General features: G+C 40.2%; 1 protein-coding gene across 1 annotated transcript; it reads right to left on the reverse strand.

Annotated features, from left to right (window-relative positions):
* Positions 1-27,728, reverse strand: opn4b (opsin 4b). Its single transcript, XM_056366221.1, has 10 exons — positions 27,354-27,728; positions 19,420-19,556; positions 18,956-19,089; positions 14,871-15,074; positions 12,726-12,897; positions 11,193-11,354; positions 10,678-10,785; positions 8,832-9,003; positions 8,516-8,707; positions 1-2,353 (listed from the first exon to the last, which is right to left on the reverse strand). Exons 1-10 carry the CDS (start codon positions 27,474-27,476, stop codon positions 2,153-2,155), a joined length of 1,605 nt encoding a protein of 534 aa, XP_056222196.1. The 5' UTR covers positions 27,477-27,728; the 3' UTR covers positions 1-2,152.
* Between the last annotated feature and the right edge of the window lie 196 nt (positions 27,729-27,924).

A 27,924-nucleotide genomic window follows, 5' to 3' on the forward strand; every position in this document is an offset into this window, starting at 1 on the left:
GTAAATCTTTTGTGTTGACATTATATAGAAAATAATCATCAAATGAATCCATAATGAAAATCATCACTAGTCGCAGTCTCCTCACTTAATAATTGGCTAGCTGGAGAAATGCCCGGAAATCATGCAGGATTCAGCAACAATTTTATTTAGAAAAATAAATAAAAACAACACACAACATTTTGTACAAAGAAAACAAAATCAACATGAAACCATCACTTCATTAGAGCAAAATTTTAATTTTATATATCCCCATTCATGTGAATGGGATAGTATATTTATATATAATTTTATACATTTATATATATATATATAAAATAAAATGTTTTGTTTTGTTATAATGCCAAAAATTGTATCCATGACATTTTAAACATGTAATTTTGTACATTCATTGATGGAAATTCGGGGAAAAATGAGCAAGAGTATCAACCTTTCTTGCCTCATTAAATAAGATTTTAATCTTTAACTTAACTGTTTATGATTTAACAAACATAAAAAATGACAGCATGTGTCAGATTTATTTCTACATTTGAAGAGAACAATTATTACAATCATAGTCAATGATGCAGGAATTTTAGCAATCTCAAAAGGGAACCGTAACGCAGAGGTGGAGGAAAAAATGGAAAAGATGGTGAAACACAGTTTCTGTATATCTGTCTATGACGAAGTCTATGATAACGATCCTGAAACCACACTTTTAAAAAAAACAGTGTCATTTAGCACACTGTCTCCTGTATAGCTACTGTAATAGTAGATATCATAGCAAGGTATGGCATCAAGAGGAATGCTGAATTACAGTACTGAGTCCAGTTCTTCTACACACACTCTCACACTCACATACTCATACACAGTACTGGGCGATGTACTGTGGTGTTGTGACACTTTTGTGACCTGATCTGTCCGATCTGTGGTACTCATGTCACCGGGACTGGAAAAATCATTGACAAAGAGCCAGAGGGGAAACAGAATTGGCTGCATGCTTTCCTGTCCTGTTGCATTTAAAGATCTGTTTGTCTGATTACCCAGTTTTGAAGTAAAACACCTCATATTAAAGATGCATGAAGTATTTATGCCATATTTTTTATTTGAATACACCACCCGCGAAAGACATGCCAATCAATCTGAACTTTCAGCAGATTTCCAAGCAGTCTAATATTTTCCAATAATAAATACAAAAATATACAAAAGAAAAAATCTACACAGGTGGACTGCTGAACATATTTCATATATGACAAACAAATATGGAGGACCAGGGATGTTAAAGCTAAAGTAATAAAATATTTCATTAATTTCATATTTCAAAACCGGATATGATATGGCTGGTTAGCTCTCAAACCAATCAGAGAGCTTGTTATGTCCCATGGCTAATTGGTATTGTTTAGCCTGGTTTTACCAGCACTGAAGGCCCAAAGTGTCACAGAAAGGCTACATGGAGAGGCTAAAAGGAGAAGCTAAATGACTAAATGAATCGATTAGCTAATAGGAAAAGAAAAAGCTGCTTGAAAAAGGAAATGTATGTATTCCCATTTTTAAAATGCCTTTTCAAATAGTTTTTCATTTACAAATTCTTTTTACGATTCCTATTTTTAATGCCAATTAAAATATTAAATTAAATTATGACATCCCTGGTCCTCCATAAACAAAAGCATAGGCAAACTCCTGCCTACTTATCATCTGTTGAATGTACACCCAGTTTCCACTGTCACTTCAGCTCATAGCTTCATCCACCAGCTCCTGAGAAAAGCATCTGTCTCTCTCTGTTTGAATATTTGACTTTCTTCACCTGTTACTTGTTTACTTTGACATTTCACATTGTGTGGATGCAATTAGCAAGTCCCATGAGGGGAAATCTTGTTCTCTTGTTTTGATTGGCGGTTGGCAATCAGCTTGCAGGTGCTTTACCGCAACCTACTGGACTGGAGAGCGGAGCATCAGATTCGCAGAAAAAAACAAAACAATTTTCTCTGTATTAACCCTGTTTCCTTAAGACACTTATTATTAGGTGATTGTACATTCCCCATAATGCATCTCCAAGGAGGTTCCCTACTGTGACGGTTAGCTTGGTCTTGCTGATATCAATGAAGGGAAATATTGAAACACACTCCCACACATAAACACACGATTACACTCTCTCATTGCACTTTTGTCCAGCAGTTCATTGTAATGCTGTTGTCTCCAGCCTGGCTACATCAAGGGGCTCCTTAGCAACAGGGATGTAAGCTTTGGTGAATTTCTGGTTGCCATGAAAACCTGGGGGACTATGCAGTATAGACGGGCTGGATATGGAGGTGACAATGACAGATGATGTTGGTTTACACACAGTCCTTGGCCCCGACTCCTCCACCATGTTATCCATCTATGTAGGCAGAGGAAGGAAGAAAGAGAGAAAGATGTTCAGGTATTGTAACTGAGACTCGACATGTGAGTAGGTGGTTTGACGTTTGTGGGAGAGACAAATGTAGAGAGGAGGAGGTTATGGAAGAGAATGAAGTTTCATCAACTATAGCTCTGAGTTGGATCAATACAGCTCTCCTCCACTTAACTCGCCAACACAAGACATAAAATACTCACAGCTGATCAAAGGCATTGATTGGTTGGATTGATGAATGACTTTTCCACAGTGCCCTTGATGGAGTGGTACTGTATCACTTAGTGGACACCCACAAGATCAATAGCTCTGCACTACAGGAGCATAGTACTCTAGCTGGGCATATTTAAGTAGATTTTTTTTAAGATAATAATTCTTATTACAACTTGGGTCTCATTGTTGAAGTTTATGAGTGAAAATGTGATTGCTGTGACAATGTTAAAGAAAAAATTTACCATTTTGGTAATCTCTCACATCTGTCAGATAAATCTGAAGCTACAACAGCTGATAAGCAACTTTGCTTAGTGTAACGATTGTAAACAGGGGGTTAAAGCTAGCCTGCTAGCCTCAGCAATCACTTTAGTAGGCACATTGTTTTTATAACTGACAAATGATGGCTCAAGTTGTAATATTAGTTAATAATATTAATAATTACCCTTTGACTTAGTTTTACATATACACATAAAATTAGTAAAACCAACCATGCACAGAAATGTAACCAGGTGTTTTTTCGCAAAACAGGCAACTAATGAGAAATTAAGTCATTAGTACAACAATTAATGGCTTCTTTTTTTTTTTTTTTTTAATACTAAAAAAAGTAAAAAAGTAAAAACTTTATGACTTCCCTGTGAAAGTAACTTATTTAAACTTCAGTGATCTGCAGAACAGTAAGTTAGACAGTATTGTTGGTGGGTCACAGTCGGTCTGTCTTTACAGCTTTGGACTTGAAGAAGATGACAAGTCAGTCACTTCCCACTTTTGAATGACAGTAAACACAAACACTTGGTTGCACCAACATGAGGATTGGATGTGAACGTGTGAGAAGAGGATGACAGATCAAAGCTTCTAAGCTGTTGATTTTCCACAAGGTTTGATTAATACTGATGTCAGAGTAGCAGGAAATGAATGAAACTGGACGGGATGGAAAGTATGGTTGATTGGATTGAATAGAATGGGCGGGGGGGGGGGGGGGGGGGGGGGGGGCTAAAGTGATATGCCAACCATTTCACATTACTCTGCACTTACTTTTAAAACAGCTTGGTTAGTTGTGCTGCAGAGTTCATTTTTTAAAATCTGGTAGAATAATTAAGCAATGCAAAATGGGTGACATGCCCCTTTGAAAAGCCCTAAAAGACAAGTGGCACCTGAGCAAGACAAACAGAAAATAATAAATTAAAGGATAAAGCTGGCGCAATTCTATCTCTTTATTATCAACGACAAATCCCTTGACAAGATTAAAACAAAGAATTTATCCCAATGACGTATTTTCAGTGAAGACTAATGTGCGACTTTGGCTGTGAGTGAACGCAGCACTCTTGTTCATATGAATGGAGCTTGTCTGACAACACAGCACGGATGCCAACACAAAGGGCTCTGGACAAAGAAAAAAGGCATAAAAAAAACAAAGAAACAATGCAATGAGGCATGTATTCCCCAAAAGTTTAGTCTGAAACATCTCCATAACAATGACTTCTGATCATCTGAGCTTCTTGTGAGGAAGAAAATCTTGTCGTTTTAATGAGATCTTTTATGCTATTCTTCATGTTAGAATGAAATATTTTACTTGTTACATACCAAATTATTTCCTTTTAACAACACTGTTATAATACATATTTCTTTATCCTCTTCTATCATTCCTGATAATATTATTCATTATATTATATTCCTGTATTATTTCTCATTACTACAAAAACTCAACTAATGAAAACAAGAAATGGTAATATATATCGTATCAAATATACAGTATCTCAAGAAAACACTGAGTATGTTTTCACTGACTGGATCTCCCTTCATGTTATACCATTGATCCAGGTTACAGTGTCTCTGTTGGCACTGACATCTTTTGTTTAGTTACAACAACAACATACAAAGTTGACATGTTATAACAAAATTGTTTTAAGGAAATAATTAGTGCAACAAGGACATTTTGTGATGTTACAAGATACATTGATATTCTGTTGTAACAGGAAAAGGTTCTGTGTTATTTGGTATGTTGTCATAACAAGGAAAATATATCACTATTTCAGTGTTGCTTTTGAAAATCATGATATCCTGCACTACACTATAGAAACACACTAAATGACTGGACTGCACTGCAATAAAGAGACTAGAGAGAATAACGATATTGAAAAAAATGTGACTAATGAATAAAAATATGTTAATTTGTGGCAGCAATATAGATACAATGACCTGAGAGGAATAATCAGTCGTTCACTGAGAACTAAACTAAATCAGGCTTTTTTTACTCAGCCAGTAGTTGTTAGTAGGATAAATTTGCTTTCATTTTTTTCATGGGATTTGTCGATTTTCTTCATACAAAAAAAAAAACAAAAAACAGATGCCACATCTAGTGCACAGAGCAAGATCGGAGGACTCTTACAGTAGCAGGCAGACAACTGGTTGGCTGCAGACTGATGTCCGACATGGAGATGTCTTCAGGCTCTGTCAGAGTCTGAACAGTACGCACATAAACACAGCCCTTTAGTGTTAGTTATACTCAAAAGAATCTTTTGTACTATTTGGGCTTTGAGGTCACACTCTTACTAAATACAGAGCGACTTCAAATTGGGATTTGATCATTGACGTTTCAGGTAAAGGAGCATCTCATTTGAAAGTATCTCATGTTGTTTCCTGTCGTTGTTTCAGTGACATTCATTTTTACTTTTGGGTCATATGAAAAAAAAACGATCACGCTCTTACATCTGTCTGTTAAATATGAAGCTGGAGCCAAGAGAAGAAAGTACATAAATGAGCACATTTTCCAAAATGTCTATATGTCTATGTCTAAACTATTTCTTCAAGTCTAAAAGCATCAGGTTTTAAATGTACTTCAGAGGTATCTTAGTTGTACAAAACTCTGAGCACAAAAATCTGTTCAAATGTAACATGTTACACGACGTGACTTTGTAAGAGAACTGCAATTATAAATAAAAGTACACATATATCCTCTGCTCTGCGCAGGGATGAAAGCAGATGGAGGTCAGAGACTCCTAGAGAATCAGTCATCTTCTTCGGCAAACAAACAGTATGTTGAAACATGGGGTCACGCCACACGAGCTGTGGATTAAGTCTGAAACTCCGAGATTACTGGATTAGTTTTTGGACCCTCTGTAATGGAGTCCTCAATGAACCTGACCTGCATGGTAATACCTCCTGTAGTATGTGTGTGCTTGCATATGTGCGGACATGAGGGTTGCTTGTGGGTTATATTTTTAGTGAAATAAGATGATTACAGAGAGACGGAAATGCCCCATATATCGGATGCCCCATATAGGATGACCTCTTACATTTCAATGGTGCGACAGCATGACATCATATGAAAAGTGTTGGGTTTTACCAAACCTCAACGTGTAACTATCCTAAAATGCTAACAGTTGGATTTCAAGCAATTAAAAGAAGCTCACGGTCAGTCCACAGTTTAACATACCTTTTATCTACTTCCACTAATTAGGAACTGAAGACAAAGGTGATCGATCAAGCCATCCAAGCTGCTGAATGAAACAGCTGATGCCTCTAAGCTGAGGCGAGGCCTAGCAGTCGGCCTCAAATGATGCTATGCTCCGTTAAATATCTCTTGAAGTGGAAAGTCAAAAGGCCACTGGACTTGCTTTGATTGTTGAAGATGTTTCACCTGTCATCCAAAAGATCTGTTCAGATGTGACTGACTGGTGGGGAGTAAAATACATTTAACCTCTGTAGGGTCGTTATCAGCTTGAGAGTTGTTGGGTCGTCGCATGTGTCATGGGTCTCATTAGAATTACATGAGTTAAGGTGTGAATGGATTTTAAACAGGCTGTAATGGGATATCATGCAAGGCAGCGAGGATGCATGGACCTATACATTGGGGCCATTAAATGGCTTATAGTTGGTGTTGTAGACCGCCATGTCTTTTGAGTTATGGTTTTTCCAATTTGACATAGATGGCTTCCTTCATTCTTCTTTAATACCACTTGTCTTCTGTCTACTAGCACACATTCTTGTCTTCAGAGTAACATGGCATTTTTGTGTTCGCGTAGGTAGAATGTTAAAGCCAGATTCATCATCCTGCCTTAAGAGTAGCCACTACACATGAATGAATAAATCTAAAAACACAGCAATTACACAGTGGTAGTTTTGCATACAGTAAGGAAATATGGCAAAAGAATAGGTTGCCTTGATGGAACTCCAGTTCTATAAGTATCTGTGTAGCTTAAAAGTTAAAGACACTGTAAACACGGTTACTGTAGGGTATATAATTAAAGCACAATAGTGGTGGTATTCATAATGTTCAACAATTAAACAGAATCTACAGCTGACTGCCAATAACCCCTTGTGTTGACTATAAATTCAGCTTTAGTCTTGACCTGCTTGAGCTGGCCCCCGTGTTAGCGATTGTTTTGTCTCCCCAGTGTGCACATCTGGGCAATCCTCTCTGCACTGCATGATATCCATTTACAGGCAGTTTAAGACACATGACAACCAGGTGGAGTGATGACTCACTTGTGACCTCAAGCACCCTCAAGGTGTGAACAACCCTACAGAGGTTAAACGCTGAGGACCCTGTATCGTTAAGCTTTGAACAGCTTTGGAAACACTATAAACCCACAGAAGGCACACCCACTTTACTTATGTCAGCTGTGCAGAGGTGAGAAAGGACCAACTAAAGGTGAACCTTTAGTTCCACTTCCAAATAAGTGGTTCAGAATATTTAGGCAAAATGGTGCATTATGAGACTTTGATCACCAATGACATGTCATGTCTTCATGAAACTGTGGGTAAAAAAATCCAGGCTGTATTATGCATAATGTTCCGTATGTGTAGGATGGGATAGGAAAATGACCACACAGACGACTCAGTAAAAGCATCAAAAACATGCATGATGGCTGCAGCAGTTAATACCCTCCCACTGATCAAACCAAGAGACATTGGGAGTTATGATGGTTTATTTTAACTTTAGCATGCACCTATGGGCGCAGGGGCAGCTGTGGCTCAGGAGGTTGAGCGGGTCAGTAGTTTAATCCTTCAGTCTGCATGTCCAAGTGTGGCAAGATACTGAACCCTAAATTGCCCCTGATGGCTGTTCCATAAGTGTATGGGTGTGATTTATAAATGTGTGAGTGAATGGGTGAATGTGACAAGTTTGATAAAGCCCTTTGAATGGTCGATTAGACTATAAAAGTGCTATATAAGTGCAGTCCATTTACCTACAACTTCTACCCAGAGGCTTTAACTTAAAGCAAGTTGGGTGATGATGCTATTCCAGTCTAGGGGATGCTAGTGGCCACAAATCTCATTTTTAGCAAGTCATGTAAAACTCACAGTTGTCTGGAGCTACTGTATCCTTGTTGGAACTTTACTTGATGTGTATTTATACATTTTAAAAAACTGAAACATAAGTCCTCAAAGATACAAATGGGCAGTTCAGAGTGTGAACCACACTCCAGAAGAAGATGGCAGATGATACTGAAACACTGGAATCACAAAGTCAAACCATCCAGGACAATCAGTGATATTCACGGGGGATCTCAGCAACATGATCTCATCAGACTACACGCTGAGGAATCTTGTTCATAACCCTAGGGAGCCTGGATTTTAAGAGGATTCCAACCAACATGACCTTACAGAGTTACCCTGCCATGAAATACCGAACATAAACATGACGTCTATTGACTTTAACAAGACCCCATAACAACATGACCTCACTTCTTGTATTTAGGAGGACAGGATATAGATTGGCCTTGACGTAATGACAAAACAGAAGCAAAACCTCCCATCATAAACCTCATGAAACCAACGTGAGAAAATTTAAACAGAGACTCCAGTCTGATGACACCCACCTGACACCAAAAGCTTTAGATTTGGGAATTGTATGACTTTCTGACTGCATATATCTTTAATACATATTAGTGTATATTAGATATATGTTGACACAAGTCAGGCGTCCATACTCACAATGATCTGTGAGAGGTGGCATATGGCCAGGTCGGTGGGGTTGTGGGCAGCAGTCCTCTCAAACTCTCCTGTGTTGTAACCTCTCACCTTTAACCTCTGGCTGGCACAGCGCACCTGTTTTACATCATTTGACAACTGACAAGTGACAGGCGTCCGAGAGGAGCAATCCTCCTCAGTGTCCGAGAAGCGGGCCTGAGACAACACACAGACACAATCACCAACAAACGAGACTAAAACCGGCAACTCGTAATTCAAAGCATTTGCCATAGGAAGTGTAAGACTGAGACATACCATATTAGATATGAGGTACACTCACTGATTCGCTCTCAGACTGGGAGGAGTTTCGGGGCTTGCTGGGGCCTTTGGTCTCTGATTGGCTGGTGAGAGTTGATCGGCGGGTAGACTGGAAGCTGCTGCTGCTGAAACGTTCTCTGCCAGTGATGCGCAGCAACGCCCCGAGGTAGGGAATGTACCTGCTGAGTGCCGACCTGAGAGGGAGAGAGAAATATTCAAACCCATAATCATTAGTTTTACTAGATGATAGGGAGCTGAAATTTCCACTTTTAATTAGGATCCAAAACAGAGCAATCAAAGTCTATAAGCACATTAGAGTCAGTGACCTCCGCTCTGACATTACATTAGTCCGTGCTGCCAAAAACAGAAAAGTGAGCAGTCCTGTCAGCCAGTCGGCTGTGAGGCTGTGCTCCCTTAAAGTTGGATTATATATATATATATATATATATATATATATATATATATATAGCCTGATACCACAAATTTGCCTCAAGAGGCTTCACAATCTGTAGAGAGAATGTTACTCTATAGCCTTAAGAGAGTAAGAGAAGGAAAAACTGGCCAAATATTTTTATTTATTTATTTTTTAAATTAGAAAATGGAAAATCATGATTACCAAATTATAGATAGATTGCAAATAAGTATGAAGAATATGTATTCTGGGGGACAAAGAGCAACTTCCAGGTGTCACCAAACATGCAACCTCCTCTCCACCAGGTGAATATTAAATTCTTTTAAAAGTGTAAGTGAACAAAGGATAGAGATAGCCTGGATAGCCTAGAGATATCCTAAAAGCTCCTGGCACTGTTAGAGACTGTTGAGAGGGAAGAAAACCTGAAGCAAGTTGAAGAAATGCGCAATAATCTGCTGCTTTTCAGGAACTCACATCTAATAAAGACATGTCTGCTAATTGCAATTGTTGCTCTATATCACAACGTGAAGGAAATAAAGAATGTCAATATAGTAACTGGGAGGAATATAATTAACGTAATTGTGCGGGATCAGACAAGATGCAGCCGGATCACGTACTATATCCATCTACTGCTGCAGTGGTGCTGTCAATGCTGTCAAATCCAACGCTGAACTACAGCAAGACATTAATCCCTTGAGTCAAGAGTAAATCCATCTTAACAGAACACTGCCTCAGCACAACCCTTACACAACCTAGACCACCCAAAGTACAGAAAGTTCACCAGCTATTGAACATCTACTGTAAAAACTTAAAATAATCTAGTGCTGATCAGGCAGCACTGAAAGGGAGATTATCTGGTCACGTTGAGGGACAGGAAACTGAGAACCACACTAACTGTGACAGGTGGACACAGGCAAACCTGTCAGAGTGTCAGTTATGCCAAAAACAAGTCGAAGAAAAACAATACCAAGAAGCTGACACACTGTCAAACCAAAATAAAATTCAGTATTTACTCAAGGAATAAACTGACATTGCCATAGAAGCAGCAAATTATGTGGAGGAATGTAACAGCCAGAGGAACGACACACATGAAACTTTACTGCGCTTCTTCAAAAACTAAAACAATAAAAAAAATTATAATAATATAATATTACTCATATAATTTGGTTCATATTTCATACCGATTTTTGTATCTTCTAATTATTACTAATTTTTTTATTTATCTTATAAAACATGTCTGTAGTACAATTTGATGCACATATTATTATATCTATATTGTCAACCTGCTTTGGCAATACTGTACTTAATGCAAATAAAGGGGAGCTCTGAGGGAGCGAGTGGGAAAGAACATGGTCGAGTCCCAAGTAATAGACTGGATAATTCAGCATAATGTTGTTTCTATGCCATTAATTTAATCTGCAGTTAATGAAAACCAACACTCGAGTGCGCATCCTACCTGTATTTCGGATGTGTAATAGCGTATATGATGGGGTTGTGGATAGCAGATGCTTTGGCAATCACAGCAGGAACAGAGTTCATATAGGGAGTCAACATGTCAGCGTACCTGAGAGAGGAGAGGAGAGAGAGCGAGGGAAGACAAATGAGAGGAGGAAATGAGACACATTCATGTGACAAGGGAAGTGGTGGGTGTGTTGCCTGGTGTGGGATTAGTAGAGACACACAGTCACACATACATTCTAGTTTAGAGATCCCACAACATGTGCACTTGAACTATCAGGAACACAGTATCTTCAAATCATGACTTTACGCTGCAGTAGAAGGTGTAACATATAAACTTCCAACCATTTCTTGGAGAATGCTTTAAAATGTAAGACAGATTTCCTAAAATGGAGTGATGGGAGAATTGCCTTTGACTAGAGCAACTTTAATAGCATAACAATAAAGTCTGATTGTTAGGGATGTCTCTTTAGCAATCTGTGATAAAGTACACACACACACATACACACCTACCCAGCGAATGCAGTGAGGGCTGCACAGGAGTAAGGAGCCCAGGAGATGACAAACAGCAGGATGACGATGAGTGCAATCTTGGCCATCTTCCATTCGCTCCTCATCTTATGGAACCTCTTTGCAGAGTCTCTGTTTCCCTCACAGTTGATCTTTGTTATCGCTCTGTCAAACACAGACATACTCACCACAGTTAAACAAAAAAAAGTCTTCTTCTCAAAAGACAAAGAATAAGATTGAAAACGCTGTGCTAATCAAATAATCAAAGGACAGGGGGGGTTTGGGTCTCCCTAACCTGAAATGTCACTACTGGCCTGGGCCGCTCAGCTTAGTGCTGTGATTGAATGCATTGATAACACCCAGGATGAGTCCAGAGCAGAGCTCAGCACAGGGGATCAGTCTGTCAGTCATACCTTTCTTGAATAAAACATTTTGGAATAAACTTCACATACAATAAAGAATGAATGGATTAGTTGCACTTTAGAGAGAGGCTGGGGGAACACACTCTTTGTCAAGAGCCGTGTCAATTGTTGGCAACATGGATTCCCTGCCATCAATGTGGGATTGTGGTTTCAGATAGAGGGCAGCAAAAGGCCTGAGTCCAATAAATTAACTGTCCGATGGCAGTGAAACAAATTCTTTCACTCAACTCCAAAACCAGTTTACATTACCCCCCAGTGATCTCTTCTGATTCCTACAAATAAGGCGCCATATTAAAAGTCGTAGAGAGTAGGAAAGGATCCCACGAGTATCAAACAGTATTTTATTATAGTATAGTATAGTATAGTATATATAGATAGTATATATCTTCTACTTCTGCAGATTGTAAGCAGCTGATATGTGAGAAAATACCCTCCATGTGAAAGAGAAACGTGAGCTAGAATTAAATTCAAATATTGAGGACAGGACTTGGGAGGATATCTGAATGAGTTGCCACAAAGGCATTAGACATCATCTATGGAAAGAATTTGATTGGAAGATAAAAAAAATGAGATTTTTCAGGACTCCACTGACAGTTTTAATGTTTGATAAAGGTTCAGCATCAGCGCTACATTGGGAGAAATGACTGGAAACCACACCCATATCTTCTGTGAGTGTCCAGCACTGCAGGGATTTTTGGCAAGAAACTGCAAATGATTTTAAATAAAATTTGCTATTTCAATCTTTTTTTCTCAAGAGGGTGTTTATTGTATTTTACTTCTAAGTTATTTGACTTAGACATGTATTGTATTTTATGCACACACACACACACACACACACACACGCACACACACACACACACACACACTTTCATCATCACCTACATTGCCAGTGTCACCTGCACAGGCAGTATTAGTGTTAAGGTTGAGCAAGACATCAGTGGCGATCAATAGGAAAGTGCAGACGCATCATTAATCAACAAGACATCAGCATCAATGCACACACAGCAACGTCTCGGACACCAGTGTCTTCATCAATGCACGGGGAGTGTGTGCTACAACACAGGAAATAGTAGCCTGGCTAAACATAAACGGTGCGGTCTGTGCAAGTACTGACCGTGTTGTGTGTCGGATGGCTCTGAAGATGCAGCAGTAGCAGAAGATGATGATGAAGAGAGGGATGAAGAAGACGAAGGTAAATAGCAGCATGGTGTAGGAGCGGACGGAAGGGGTGAATGTCATGTAGTCCCAGGAGCAAGACGTCATCAGACCCTCTGGGACATAGGCACCTGTGGGAGCAAATACACAGTTTAGTGCTGTGAAATTTGACAATTACTATTTTTATGTCCGCTCCTGGATTGTACAGCGTTCCTGCTTCTTCACTATCTGAAGCACCTTGAATTGCTTTCATCTGTAATATGGAAAATGACAGCTGTCCTCCAAGTGTGCAGTCGCCTTATGATTATCTGTAGGCGCAGCTGAATTTCAAATGAGAGTTGTTTCAATCTTCTTGTCTTACCCACCAAAGCAAAGAAGAAAATAACAATAGGTACAAATTTACATATTAAAATGAAACATGATTTGACACAACTTTGTGTCACCTTTGAAGCACTAAAAAAAATTAAAGTCTATGGTTGTGTTAGGAGTCCCTACGGCACAGTTGCTTGTTTGACTAAAAAGTGTATTATTCAAATGTATGCAGTATTTTCTTACATGTAATACGACCTGTCAAGCTTGGGCTTTAATATATTACTATGGGACCTAAGTGGCCCAAGTGCAAAATCCATCATAGGAAGCGGGCGGAGCTTCTCCCTGGTTGTTTCTGCTGTGGAAATTATCACTCTATGAGTTTCTTCTGTATGGTAGTGCAACCTTTGTTTCACACAGAAGAAAACACAAGATACACTATAGTGTCCTCACTTACACATTATAGAACACAACTAACCATATACATACATGTAATGATTTATAAATATCATGTAGCATCAGGCTTTAAAAACACTATTTTTCCTTTTTTCCAGACACGGAAGGAAACCATATGTCACTTTTATTACTTGTTGTGTTAAGGTGTTGTGATGGTGGGGGCTCCAAACTCAAGAGACAATTTTAGTGGAAAACAGCCACTGTAGCAGAACAGATGCAGGGTGGCAGAGCTTCGATGGGGGCTACCAGTGTATGTGTCCAAAAGACATCTAGTTTCTGTTTGAATACAATATACAATATGTCCGACCTTCTAAACTCGTGGTGCAATCTGTGTGTTCATTGGAAGTTAAAGTGATATAGATACATGTAAAACTTATGGTATAATACGCTATGCACAACATAGCCTATCCAATTGCTAGATACTAAGTACAAGAAATCATAATCACACATTTTGAAAATAAAGGCAAAAAAACACATACAGTATACAAGAAATACTCATAGAATTTGGTTGCCTTACTTTTTATGTAATCATGTATGTTCTGTATGTATATATAAATATGTCAGTTATCTTTCTCATATATTGGTATATACTGTATAGTACTATATAGAGTCTACTTAGATTGTAAAGCTCATTTATGGACAGGTTTGGTATCTAAATTGGTTTGATTCATAATTGCTATTGGAGTTCCCCAGGGCTCTATACTTAGTCCTTTACTGTGCTCAGTTACATTATACAAAGACACAACACTGATGATTGAAACTCTTTTGTACTTTCCCTCGATGGTCACAATGACCAGCAACTTGACAACCTACATAAATGTGTAATACAGTTAAGTGCATATGTATGCAATTTTTCTCCCAGTACCAGTCCCAATTACTGACAGTGTTTTGTTTTGCTCATTGATTCTCCTGTAATTTAAATCCTGTCCAGACAAGCTGATACGTGTTTGAGAATGAAAGTTACTGTTACTGATTTTCAACAGCTCAGTTTATTCCCATTTGGGAGCACATACAATGAATGAAACTTGAAATGTTTGTAGGAGAACAAGACTCCATAACCTCTTCAAATGTTGCTGGGCTGTTGTAATGTCAGCTATATGTAATCATGAGGTGATCTCAGTTATGATAACTGATTTTGTAATAAATGTATTTGGCATGTTGACAAAAGAATAAGTAAGATCTGTTTGACATATTAGTGGCAGGAATTTAAGATGCTGACACAAATAAAAACAGTGAGAGCGAAGTACTACCACAGAGCTCAACATACTAAATCCCACAGAGAAATCACACTGATCAATAAAGACTCTGCTTCCAGGTCTATCAGTGTAGTTGTACTCACTCCAGCCAAAGAAGGGGGGTAGGCTCCAGCCCATGGAGTAGATCCAGGCAACAGCCACAATGCTCAGGGCTTTCCTGCGAGACATCACTCCCAAGGAGGCCAGAGGCCTGGTGATCACCACGTACCGGTCCACCGCAATCACCATCAGTGTCATCATGCTGCAGATACCAAACAGAGCTCCGCAGAAGGCATACAACTCACAACCTGTGGAGAAGAGAGAGAAAGAAGCAGTAGAGAGGAGGGATAAATACGTTTGCCTTTGTTGTTACTGAATGTAACAGGATAAATACATTTTCTGACAGTAGTTCCTGCAGCTCAACGACAGATGGAAATACTGCAGCTGTTTGTGTATCTAAATTCATAATTATGTTTTGGAGGCATATGGGCACTTCCTGTGCTGGTTTGTCAAGTGATCATGTCACTGCCATTTCAGTTCTAATGTATGTTTTTGCTAATATATTAAAAAACATGTGTTGCACCTGTGATTCACACATCATTTTAACTTAGACTGTAATGGCTTATTACGTATCACATTAGCATTAATTTCCTTGACAAATTTGCATCCTGTTTCATCCTACAGTTGATTTAATCGGTCTGACTCTGCTCAGGCTAACGCTACAGTTCAAAGTATTGTGAGATAGATTAAGCAAGATGAGAAGATTCCCATTTGGAGACAAGTTTTCTCACCCACAGTCTTGCTTCAACTGCTTGTGACTGGAATACACCACAAACATTTTAGACATGGCAGCAACATACCCTCGATGGAGGGTATTGGTTGGTTTATTCTGTGGTTTGTTGGAAAGATCTCCATTTGGGCCAACACTTTGATGCTTTCTAATTAATCCTTTGGTTCAAAAAAATATTTCAGCATAAGTTACATGTACATTTTGGTCCACAGCCCCACCATGGAAATTATCATCAGAGTGCATATACATGCTATGTCCATATGATGTGAATCCATTAGCACAAAATGACCATTTGCTATAGCGCCACCCTCTGGGCAGACATTTTATTCTGTTATTATAAAATAACAAAGGTGATTCAATTTTCAGACTATTTAGTTTTGTGGTGTGACTTTATCTTCACATATCACGTCTTTTCCGAGCGCATTTCTTACAAACCAATTTACTACATATTTAGCCATTGTTCAAAGCTAATTCAGGCTCCGGGGATAACAGCCAATGTTGCTGTCAGACTTGTTAGGCATCTGCAAATTTTATTTCTTTTCAGTCACTTGAATGTTATGCTTGGTAACAAAATCATCCTCAATTATATGTTTTGGTCTGGAACAGTAATTTTGTATTTGATTGAACAAAGCCCATTTGAATTGAATTAAGCAGGAAGGAGAAAGTAGGGGAAAAAGGGAACGAAAAAAGGAAAAAACAGGAGCTTAAAAAAATAAATGGAGGATGGAAGGCAGGAAAAAGGAGAGTAGAGGTAAGAAGGAGAAATGGGTGAAGTAGAGGGAACGGAAAAAGACAGAATAATTAAGAGGAGGGAATTGGATGGAAAAGGAAGGGAAAATGAGGTAGAGAATGGGGGAGAGGAGCCCAAGGTGAAGGATGACTTGGGGTGTCAGGTGAAGAGAAGTTGCAGCAACATAAAAGATTGATGGATGGCAGATTGGAGAAAAACGTGTAGGTTGACAGGGGAAAGGATTGGAAAAGTGTGGACTCCACAAACAGCATACGGTATTCATGTTTAAATATTTAATACATGTTGAACATACAGTAATGAAACTATTACAGGCTTTGTATGGTTTAATTCAGAGGCTGCCACAGCGTTGAAAAGACTTCTGACATGTCTCTTCGTTCCATAATCTAAGGTGCTGTTCTCTATGGAGTCTATTATTATGGTAATGTATCCATAATATGTGAAGAATCCATACACCCATTCATGCACACTTGCAGGTATATGTAAGCCAATACACACAGAGAGACACACTATACACACTGATAAAATACACACACTCAATCTTCACTTTATCAGCTTTATCCTCAGGCGTGTGGAGTGTGCGATAGCCATCAACCATAATATGGTCACAGCGCCAAGTCATCACATCCAAACACAAGACAAAATCTGAAGTGTGTCGCTTGTGTGAAGAAACTCAAACAAATAGCTACTACTCAGGCAATTAAATATGTATCAGAGTGCCTGTGTGTCTGTCGTCCTGACTGTCTGTGTGTGTGTGTGTGTGTGTGTGTGTGTGTGTGTGTGTGTGTGTGTGTGTGTGTGTGTGTTTGTTTGACAGCCCCTTTTTAAGTTACCGAAACTAATGAAGTCCAGATTGGCTCCCGAGCAACAGCAGATGTTCTCTGGATAAGAACAATATTTTAAAGTCCTGGGGCATTTCGTGGTAACAGCAAAGTTCACTGCATTGTGGTCAAGCCCAGATAATGAGTACATGTAAAACATCTTGAAAATGGAAAGGTTGTTTAATAAGGTTTTATGATTGTAAGAAGCAAATCTTTGTTTGCTCGTCTCATGCACATTTTCTATCTGTGCATTAAAAACCTGAGTGGTTTATTCCAGATATTTGACAAAAAAAGTTAAAAATATCCCTTTTACACTTGGCTGGAGTGGAAACGTTGGTGAATCAATAAAAACAAAATCGTGACTTGGTGAATAAATCGTGACGTAGCCTACATGAAGCACTTTGGCAGGTTCAGATTTACAGAGGTGCAGTTGTGGTTTAAGCTAACTGGTAATGTTAATGTTAGCATCTTAATTATGCCCACAGTTAGCACATTAATGTGCATTTTAACAACTCTTGATGCCTCGTCCTGCGCTTGGAGACGTATCCATATCAGTTCGGGGAAACCCTTCAGTCATTTAAAACTGCATTTGACTTCATTAGATACTGGTCAGAGTTATGGATATCAACTGGCATTGACTTTGTTTAGATTCCCCAAAGAGCTTCTTCATTTCTCCCACGACCCCCACTTCCTGAACTACTACAACTTGCTTTGGTGCTATGGTACAACGAGTTAAAGCCAGGAATGCTGTGATTGCTTTTTTTTCTTTAATGGGCCTATACATGTTGGACAAGGGTATTAAAACAATCCTGTTGATGGCACTACAGAGGGAAAAAAAGCAGAGGATCAACAAAGTCATCAGAAATCGTTCTTTGGGGACATGAATGTCTTGCACCAAATGGTTGTAGCCTCCAAAATTAAGTGTTCAACCAACAGACTGACAGATCATCCAACTTACCACTGACCTCCCTGCTGCTAAAGAATCCCATCATTAAAGATTGCATGGGGAGGTTTGACATCTATGAATTCTAGTATAAACACAAGTTAAAGACAAGGCTCAGCTGGCTTTTGCTTTGTGATTTTCCATTTACCTCATTTTTCTGTTGACCTTTCTTGTTATGTCTTTTGAGAAGGATAGGCTGACAGAAAAAAAGAAGTGTCTTCTAGGTGTTAGGGGGGAAAAAAAAAAAAAAGCGAGAGTCCTCTTGCAGTAACCACCATGGAGAGTTGAGCTTCAGATCTGACAGCGATTGGCTGTCTTCATTTAGGTCAGGACAACTCCTGAAGGAAAACACAGTGCTCCGACTATCAGTGTTTGATCAGTGGAGTGAGGATTCTCTTTTAACACCTCTGTGACTGTTGCCAATAGGTTGCACACTGATGTATAATACACACCATAGTAGAACCCACCCACTCCCTCCAAATACACACATATAAGACACAGTACCAACATGTATTCCTGCATGCTCTTTGTGATCAATGAAACCTGGATACTGCAGAGTAAACCTTGGGTGCTGCTTTTTCCTCTGTGGCAGAAAGGGATGACAAAGGGTAGCAGGTTTGTGCGTTCATGTGTGTGTAGAAACTTAATTGAGCTATAGGTCACATTCAAAAGGGTAAGGAAATAATACAGGTCCCTGCGGAATTCAAAGTGTGTGTGCATAAATGTTCATGTTTGTGCTTGCATGCACATGTAAAAGCGCATATGAAATATCTTGAGTCCGTCGTTGTATTAAACGCTTTGTGCATATATTTTTTTAAAAATATGAAACAAGTATAAATTGTTGTGTATGTTAGTTAAAATGTCACACTGTGCATGTGCTCAGTTACCTTTTTTTCCAAAGATCCATCGTTTGTGCATGCTGGTGATGAAGAAGATGGGCGTCTGGGTGAGACACATGAGGAAGTCTGTGACTGCCAGGTTAATGATGAAAATGTTGGATGGTGTCCGCAAGCTCCGGCTCCTGCGCGCGCGCACACACACACACACACACACACACACACACACACACACACACACACACACACACACACATACACATACACACACACACACACACACACACACACACACACGCACACACACACACACACACACACACACATACACACACGCACACACACACACACACACACGCACACACACACACACACACACAGCTGTTGAAATACTGATTAAATCGGACATCTCATTATCACACATATTGTTATCACAGTTTGATTCAAAAAAGTAGTGCTGAATAAGGACAATTATAAAAAGAAAAACTGAAGCCTAAGCGCAAAAAACATGGTACCTGCAGAAGGCATATATGACCAGGAAGTTTCCCAGCATGCCAGTGATGCCCACGGCCAGGATGACAACACCAATGGTGTAATGAGCGTGGTCTGGGACGTCGACTGTTGGAAATGGGTGGCTTGGAACTACAGAACCCTAGCAACAGGAAAACAAGAAGGACTGGTTAATCATGAATCAAGGAATCATGATATCAAGTCATGAATGCGAAGCAAGATAATCCAAAAAGAGTGTGGTTTTCACTGCAGGTGTTTGATCGCTCACATCCTGAATGGTGCTAAAAATGGCATTGGCCCTTTTAAAGTACGGAGGATCATTTTAATGGCCAATAAATTATTATTATCTTAGTACTCTGGATGATGAGCCCACAGTTAAATGGAGTAGCTGAAAACAAAAAGTTGTTTCTGAAGCTTTAATTTTCTTGGTTCAATTCCACATTTCAATTCCACATTTGCATTTAAGTTGTATTACAAGAATTTCAATTTCACTTTGTATTTTGAAATTGGTATTTCACAATATCAATTTCAATTAGTAAAATATAATAATAGTTTCTTTGCTAGTTCCCCTTTTAGCCTAATTGTCCATTTTCCTTTTCAATCTTAATACTTGGTGAAATGATCCTCTAAAGAAAAGACAAAGATGTTTTCCGATCGATACTGTGTTTCAGCCCTCATGTCTTCTGTCATAAACTGGGCTGCAGTTGACATTTAAAGCAATAAAATTCAAGATGTGTATATTCTTTGGCGGTTGCACTTAAATGTGTCTGCAAGTATTAGATTAAAGCCTTGAAATGGGAGGAAATCCATTTATTCTGGAGCCCAGTCTGATTGAACTCTATACACCAAAAATACAACCTGTCTAAATAATAATTTGATATGCTTTCCAGTAGAATAAATAGAGTAATAATTGGTTTGAAGTGCTAGTATGTTTTCTAATCATTAGATGACCTGATCAAGTGACCTACGGTGCATCACTATCCGCAACAGCTCACCCCATTTCAAGAGCTGAAAGAAGATGAAAGCATCTAAGCTTTATGCTCCAGTAACTATTTCTTTTTTGAAGGTCATCGAGATCAATGCCTATCGACCTCTGTCAGAAGCAAAGAAACTCTACAAGGCCTCGGGCGCAGCTTATATAGGCTTACAGTATCTGTAACTGACAGGGTCTGAAAAGTCTTTTATTTAGAAATAAGATATAAGTTAAGCAGAGTTGAATCATAAAGCAGATGTTGAAGATGTATTTCTAGTCATTACTCACAGACAGCAAAAGACAATACTGCACAAGTGATACATTCACAGAGCATCTCTATACTACATTAGATTATACTGCTCTTGTTTCTTGCAGATTGTGGAATACTGTGGAAACAGTATTTTAATATTGTAGCTTGTCCAGCGTTGCTAAAGTCAAACAAATTACATGTTGGATATGATATAAAAAACATATACAGTATAGGGATTCATCATAACTGTAAACTGATATACTGGAGACTATTTTGTGCAAAGCATTACATCAATCACAAAAATGTAGAGAAGTAAAAATTTGAATACATCTATTTGAAATATATGTGGAGTAGAAGTGAAAAGTCACACAGAACGGAAACACTTTTCAGTAGCAGTACCTCAGGCTACGTCCACACTGCTACGTTTTCATTTTGAAACAGTTTAAAATGGTAAAGCTCTGTATCAGAAACGATCTCCATCCTGACTAACACACCTGAAAACGCACACAGAACATACATGACCATTCACATACACTGAGCATGCGCGAGCCAGTGTAAACAGGAAGCAGATGGTCTACTCTGCAGTTGTTTAGTTGCATGAAATACTATGAGCGAGGAACAGCAAAGGCAGTTGTAGCGTTAAAATGCAGAATTTAACTGCACAACAGCTGCTATAGCAAAGACAACAAGGTCAGTAACGCTGGTAATTCGTTATTCATGTGGTATTCACCACTGGTAGTCGAGGCTGATAAGACCCAAAGCGACCGTTGGTGCTGATGTCATCATTTCCAAAGGTCAGACCACAACACAACACTGTAGTTTTCACACTAAAACGGGGGCCAGCAGCGTTTCCAAAAGTCTCAGTTTTCAGGGCTTGTAAACTCCAGAGTATTGTGGATGGCAGGAGGAAACGTAGGAAAAGAGATGCGTAAAACATAGCAGTGTGGACGTAGCCTCAGAGTTGTACTTAAAGGTACGCTGTGGAGTTTCTGTCCACTAGTAGCGCTATAGAGCAATGTTTATATAAGTGGGTCCCCATTTTGTTTGTAGTAAGCTCCTGTGTGATCTATGTTGTGTCGTTGGTTGTATGCTCTTCTGCTCAGCAATCATTGGGGGCGGTAACGCACAAAAAAAGCATAAGACTGGGTGGTGGTCCGCTGGCTCACCTGGTAGAGTGCATACCATTTAGGCTTTGTCCTAACTGCAGCGGCCTGGGTTCAAATCCGACTGTGGCCCTTTGCATCACCCCTCTCTCTGACTTTCCTCTCTCCATCACAATAAAGGCAAAAAATAAATAATTTAGGAAAAAACATAGGAATGGGCTCACAAAGCCCAAACAAATGAATGTCAACAATGCGATTTTTAATGTACCAAAAGTCTTTGCAAATGTTTTATGATGAAGGAAATGCCCTTGATGTGTTTGTTAGATCTCAAGGATGCACAATGTGTGCAGTAATAAGGCAAAAAAATTTAAAAAAAGAAATAAAAAAAAAGAAACAAGGCTGTCTGTTGTGAATCCCTAAAAGCAAAAGCAAAGGTTTTCCCTTGACACCGGCATTTTGTTTGTGAAAAGCTGCTGCACCTCAGAGCGCACCGCTCCACTTGAGAATTCATTTCAGGAACCCTGACACACCCCACTGCATTAACACTTCCCTTTTGTCTCTCACTGTGCGTCTTTCAAGCATGTGACCACCCACTCACTCACTATTCTCACCGAGCTGGATCTTCCTTAGCTGTCCTAGTGTTCCAACAGATCTCTCTCACACACACACACACACACACACACACACACACACACACACACACACATCCACACACATCCTTTTCATTAATCCCGGCCTCCACATTTAAGCGTGCATGTGTGTGTTTTTCTGTCTGGTGTGTTTGTCCAACATCTGTTTCAGCAGTCCTACTTTCCCCACAGGGTCACAAGCTCCTGTTACTGAAAGGAGGACATTTGGATAGTACAATGAAAAGTGATGGAGTAGTTATGTAAGCAAATGAGTGAAAAGGTCATGGGATGTGTTCCTGTAAGAGGGGACAAGTGCAGTAAGGTAGTATGCAGATGTGGCGTGTGTGTGGAATGTAAACCCGCTTAGATCCAGTTTAACCCTGTCACTGCTGATGTGGTGGTGACACACTCAAGGTCTTCCTCCCCTCCCTGCTTCAATTCTTCCCCCAGTCCCGTTTATCCTTTTCACATCCCTGCCACTATACCAGCTGAAATCTATTTCTCATCTCCACTATCACTGCTCAATCCCGATCTCTATTAATTCCCTCCTCCATGTTTCCTCATCCTCTCGATTCCTTCCTCAATTGTCTCCTAGCGCGAGCGTCTCGGGGCCAGATTAATGGCGATCACACGGCGTGGTGGAAGGAGAGGGACAGTGAGGGGAGTGGCATGGAAGTCTCTTCTATTGTGCGAGATTTAAAGACTGAAATGGTGACTGGTAATATCTCTGTGCCGTATGCGTGTGAGCACGTGCTGAAGCCAAGGTGCCAGCACTCCTGGGTTTTAGTCTTCGTCAGTGGAGAGTAAGTAATATAAATGTAAATGGTCTGGTGGCTGTCTAATGCACAGCGATTTAGAACCGGCAAAGGCAAATAAACAGAGAGGCACAGATAAAGATTAGGGCTAGAAGACAGAGCGAGAGACAGAGCGGAGAAGGAGAGGAGGAGAATTAAACATCCACTGTTGGAATTAAATCTGAATTTTAAAAACACACACATGTGCAGAGCTATGCTTCTACGTGCATGCATGTGTGTGTTTTTAAAATTCAGATTTGAATGCTTACAAATTGTACTATAATTGTAAAGGCTAATATTTAGAGGCGCACACATTGTGTAGATGGATTAATGTGTGAACACAAAACACGGAAAGCTACATCAGTCTGTAACAGCCAAGACTAATCTAATAAACAAAGCCACAGGGGCTTTTAAATAAGAGGTGCCTCTGGTGACAGCATTATCATACTCGTAAACAGTGGGACGGTTTATCTTCAGTAGAGGGTCGTGTTTTCATTAGAAACAAGAAACAGTTATCTGAGCATATAGCTGCTCAGGTATTGCCTCAGAGCTGTGGACTCAGTGACTGAGCATTAACAGTAAATGAAGAGCCTCACTTGCATGTAAAAAAGGGCTATAGGTATTTCAGAAGTGCGCTGTGGACACCGGTTAGCTCTGGTCGGTATTCCTGTTATAAATCATTCATGGTTGATTGCTATTCATTACAGTCATGGAATGTACATCAATTCTTGACTGTATACTCTTATTGAGTTATTGTTTAATTACGTTCTGTTGTCAAAGTTAATAGATGAAATCAATTAAATTTAAAGAGCCAAATGAACATAAAAAGAAAGGATTAGAGACCATCTTACAATGGGGATCACACCAAGTGACCCGATGAGAACTCTTTAGTCATTACTTCATTATTACATGACTACTCAGTACTCATGGGTTGGACAACACCCATCTTCGAACTTAGCCTTCATTTATATGTCAACTACACACCTGTAAAGTTTCATGTCTGCATATTGCATGGTTGTGATGCATCACATTGACAAAATCAGTCCACAAACAGAAGTACTCAAAACCACATCTGTGGTAGATCCCGCTAAGCAATCATCAGGGCCTGGCTTCACTCCCTTTCACACAGATTTCTATCCGTGGACAAGTCGGGCCAATCACAGTTCTTTATCTAAAATTGGATTGGATTTGAAACGATGATTGACAGAGGAGCACTGATGAAGCATTTTCGTGAACAACCAAGGTGGCTGCTGCTGATGCGGAGAAGTCTGTCGATCACTATCGCGACACTATTAAATGAACTGCATTGTATATTTTCTCGAAAAGAGAAACAAACACCTGCACCTACACCGTTTGTAGATGCGAAAGATGTGTTTGACATACTACCAACAGGATTTGGTAGAAGTTTAATTTACCCACTGGCCCCACTCTGTGCTACGTCACACTTTTCATTGCTCTGATTGGTTGTAGGTCTGTCTGTCTTATGTCAAGAAGCATTTTGATCAGTGACGCCCCGTGGAAACTGACCACCAAGGCTGAAGCCAACACATTAGCACCAAAAAACTACAGGTCTTCGAATGGCCGCTTGAGTCTGGCTCCAAAAGCGAGTTAATAGACTCCCATGTTAAGAACATGACTTTACAGCAGAAATAAACATGTTTACAGCCTGGTACCAAAAATGGTTTTGGTCTTTACAACTAATTTCCCCCTTCATGACAACTGTGCAGGGTGGATTTTATTAAGGTTTAAATTCCTGCATAATTGAGGGCGCGTCGCTTTGAGTGACAGGCGGGTGAGCGTATGCCTGCCACAAGCCAGCATGGACCGAAGTCTCGGCTCAACGCACACCACCAGCACCACCACCTCGCCGCTCATTTTTGGATTAGCCCGGAGTTGGGATGGCGGAGCAGCCCACTCGGAGCTTCAAAACCACTCTTCAGAAACCTGTGGATGACGTCCACCTTTATTTACAGTCTATGTTCTAGACACATTCGAATTGGTCTGATGACGCCAGGCTAAGCTCCCACTACACTAGGTGTCTCCAGGACCGTGTATTTTGCCATGATGACACACACAGACTCACATGATGAAAACACCAGCCAAGCTGTCGTGACTGGAAAGAAAATGATTGGATATACTTTTATTGATTGATTTGACAAACAGCATGTTAGGATACAATCTACAGTTAACGACTGAGAAATGAAGAGCAGTAGTGGGTAAAAAAAAAAGTGACTGAAGACCAATTCACTCACAAAGTGGAGTTTTTAATCCAATTTTTTTTTGTTGATTTGCTTGCTTGCAAGTTAAACTGTATTAGTGCTCAATTGACAGTTTCATCAGGGTCCATCTCTCTTACACCAACTGAATGCAAATGTGAGCAACCAATCAAAAACTGATTCCACCCTTTTCTTCAGTTCAGTATTGATGAACGGTGCACTCACTGCACAACCGATTATCCGCCCACTGAATCTGTCACGCGTCATGTGCAGGTTGTTAATGCGCCTATCACTAATTTGGCAAATAAATCGTTACCTGCAACTTCAGAGGCGAACTCCTTTGTTTGTTTATCTGCTAACACACACTAATCAACCGCAGAGCAGGACAAGATCACAAAGGGGCCACCCACACACACACACACGCTCTATCAATGTGTTCGCTTAGGTCAGAGGACTTGTTGACAAATCCATAAGCACCACTACAATCAGATCAGCAGTCACAGACACTCCCGTGCACAAATGTGTGTGTGGGTGGGTGTGTATGCACACGCACACACACACACACACACACACACACACACACACACACACACACACACACACACACACACACACACACACACACACACACAGGGATTCACAAATTGGACCCATATTTTTTCATAATAGAGAAGAGATTGTAGATTAGATAGATGATTAAGAGAGACAGAGTAACAAAGCAGTGGTGAAAGGAAACACAAACTCCAGAGAGAAACACAGAAAACCTGGAGAGTTTTTAAAATGAAAAGCACACGTCTTCTTCTGGAGTAGGAGATCCCATCTGTCTCAGTCGAAGCTGGCCTCGGGCACCAATTCAGTATCAGCTTTCCCAGCACTTCCACCATGAAGCCCAGACCACAAAAACTGCAGAGACTGAAGCCTGCAGGTCTGAACTTCAAAGTCAAGATCCAAACTGAACCATTCACACTTGCTGATCTACATTTGCCATAGTGGTGGACCCCATGTGTTTCTCAGTAGGTCTTCTAAAACAGCTGTTATAAACTCTCTCTCTCACACTCATTGTCTGTCTGGACTCTTGGGGGTAAAGTTAAAGCAGTGTATTTTGTTTGTATATTTTTTACGTAAAGTCCAGAGGTGGATACACATCTGTATAAAAGGATTTCCCTGAAGGCTCTGCATAAACTAATCCCACACTCAGACAGAGAGGGAGACAGAGAGATGGAGTCTGATTCATCCCTGAGACTTGGTAAGGAAATCATTCTTTCTGCTGGGAGACACAGATCTTGGACTTTCCAGGAGTACAAATACAGGCAGAAAGTGTGATTAAATAGAGTTGGATTGGTGCAACACTTAGTCTCAAAAGTTGTTACTGACCACACAGAAGTCCTCTGACATGTTGCAGGATTCCTAGGTGATGAAGTCCTTAAACTCACCACAAATTAACAAATAATGTGACAAAAACACGTGATTGGCATTTTTTTTATGCGCTCACGGATGGTGGCATCTAACAACGATGCGCACTGCTACTGTCTTTTACATGCATTTTCTCCAATGACACAAGCAGAAGAAAACACCAGCGTTTCATTCAGGTCCGGTGCTGAATGAGCGGAGCGCAGATGCGCAGGGGAGGATGATGTGACTCATTCATTCACAGAGTTAACACCTCGCTCGTTCACACCTCGCACATGCTGTAGTCCTCGAGCTTTATGAATGAGCTGGTGAGGGGAATGAAAAGCAGCAGATAAGAACGGAAGCCCGATGTTTTATTCGCCTGTTTAGTCAGATGTGGCGAGTTGGTATCTGGGTGCTCTGGGTCGGATCTTGCCGCTGTTACGCATCGCTGCGGCGCACAGAAGCTCACCAGTCACACCAAGGGGTGTTCCTTCAAGCAGAGACATTAAATCGAAGAAGAAAAAAGAGGACGAAGAAGAAGAAGAAGAGAAGGAGGAAAAGGCATGGGAACAGGGGACTTACAGTTGTAGCGACTGGCGCCAGCTCCATCAGCCGCTGCGGACTGATGGAGCTGATGTTCCAGGATGCCCGGGCGGCCGGGTCCAGTGTGGGGATCCCCGGTCCAATCAGCAGCCTGGAATCCATTCCCAGTCCACGGTGGTTAATGGAAGGAGGGTTTTGTGTGCGTGTGTGTGTGTGTGTGTGTGTGTGTGTGTGTGTGTGTGAGAGTGAGAAATAAGTGAACGTGAGAGGTGTTGCAGTCGATATGAGGTGGTCTAGGAGTCCAAGTGGCCAGTTGTCATCGCCGCCCTGCTCTCATATCCCACTCTGACAGGACCACTGGTAGTACAGCGGCTTTGAAGGGGTGGGTTAAGAAGTTCTCTCTCTCTATCTCTCTCTCTCTCTCTCTCTCTTGTCCAATCCCTGCTCCTGGGATGCCTCTGAGTGTGTCAGTAGGTCTATGCGTGTGTGCATACATAGAAATGGCCATTGTTCGTTGTTTATTTATCTTTAAGAAATCAGTGGAGCAGTGTTTCTCTCACATATCAATACCTCTTTCCATTCACTTCCTATTTTAATTTTTCCTTTAAGT

Source organism: Seriola aureovittata, chromosome 21, assembly GCF_021018895.1.
Source record: "Seriola aureovittata isolate HTS-2021-v1 ecotype China chromosome 21, ASM2101889v1, whole genome shotgun sequence".
Lineage (NCBI taxonomy): Eukaryota > Metazoa > Chordata > Actinopteri > Carangiformes > Carangidae > Seriola > Seriola aureovittata.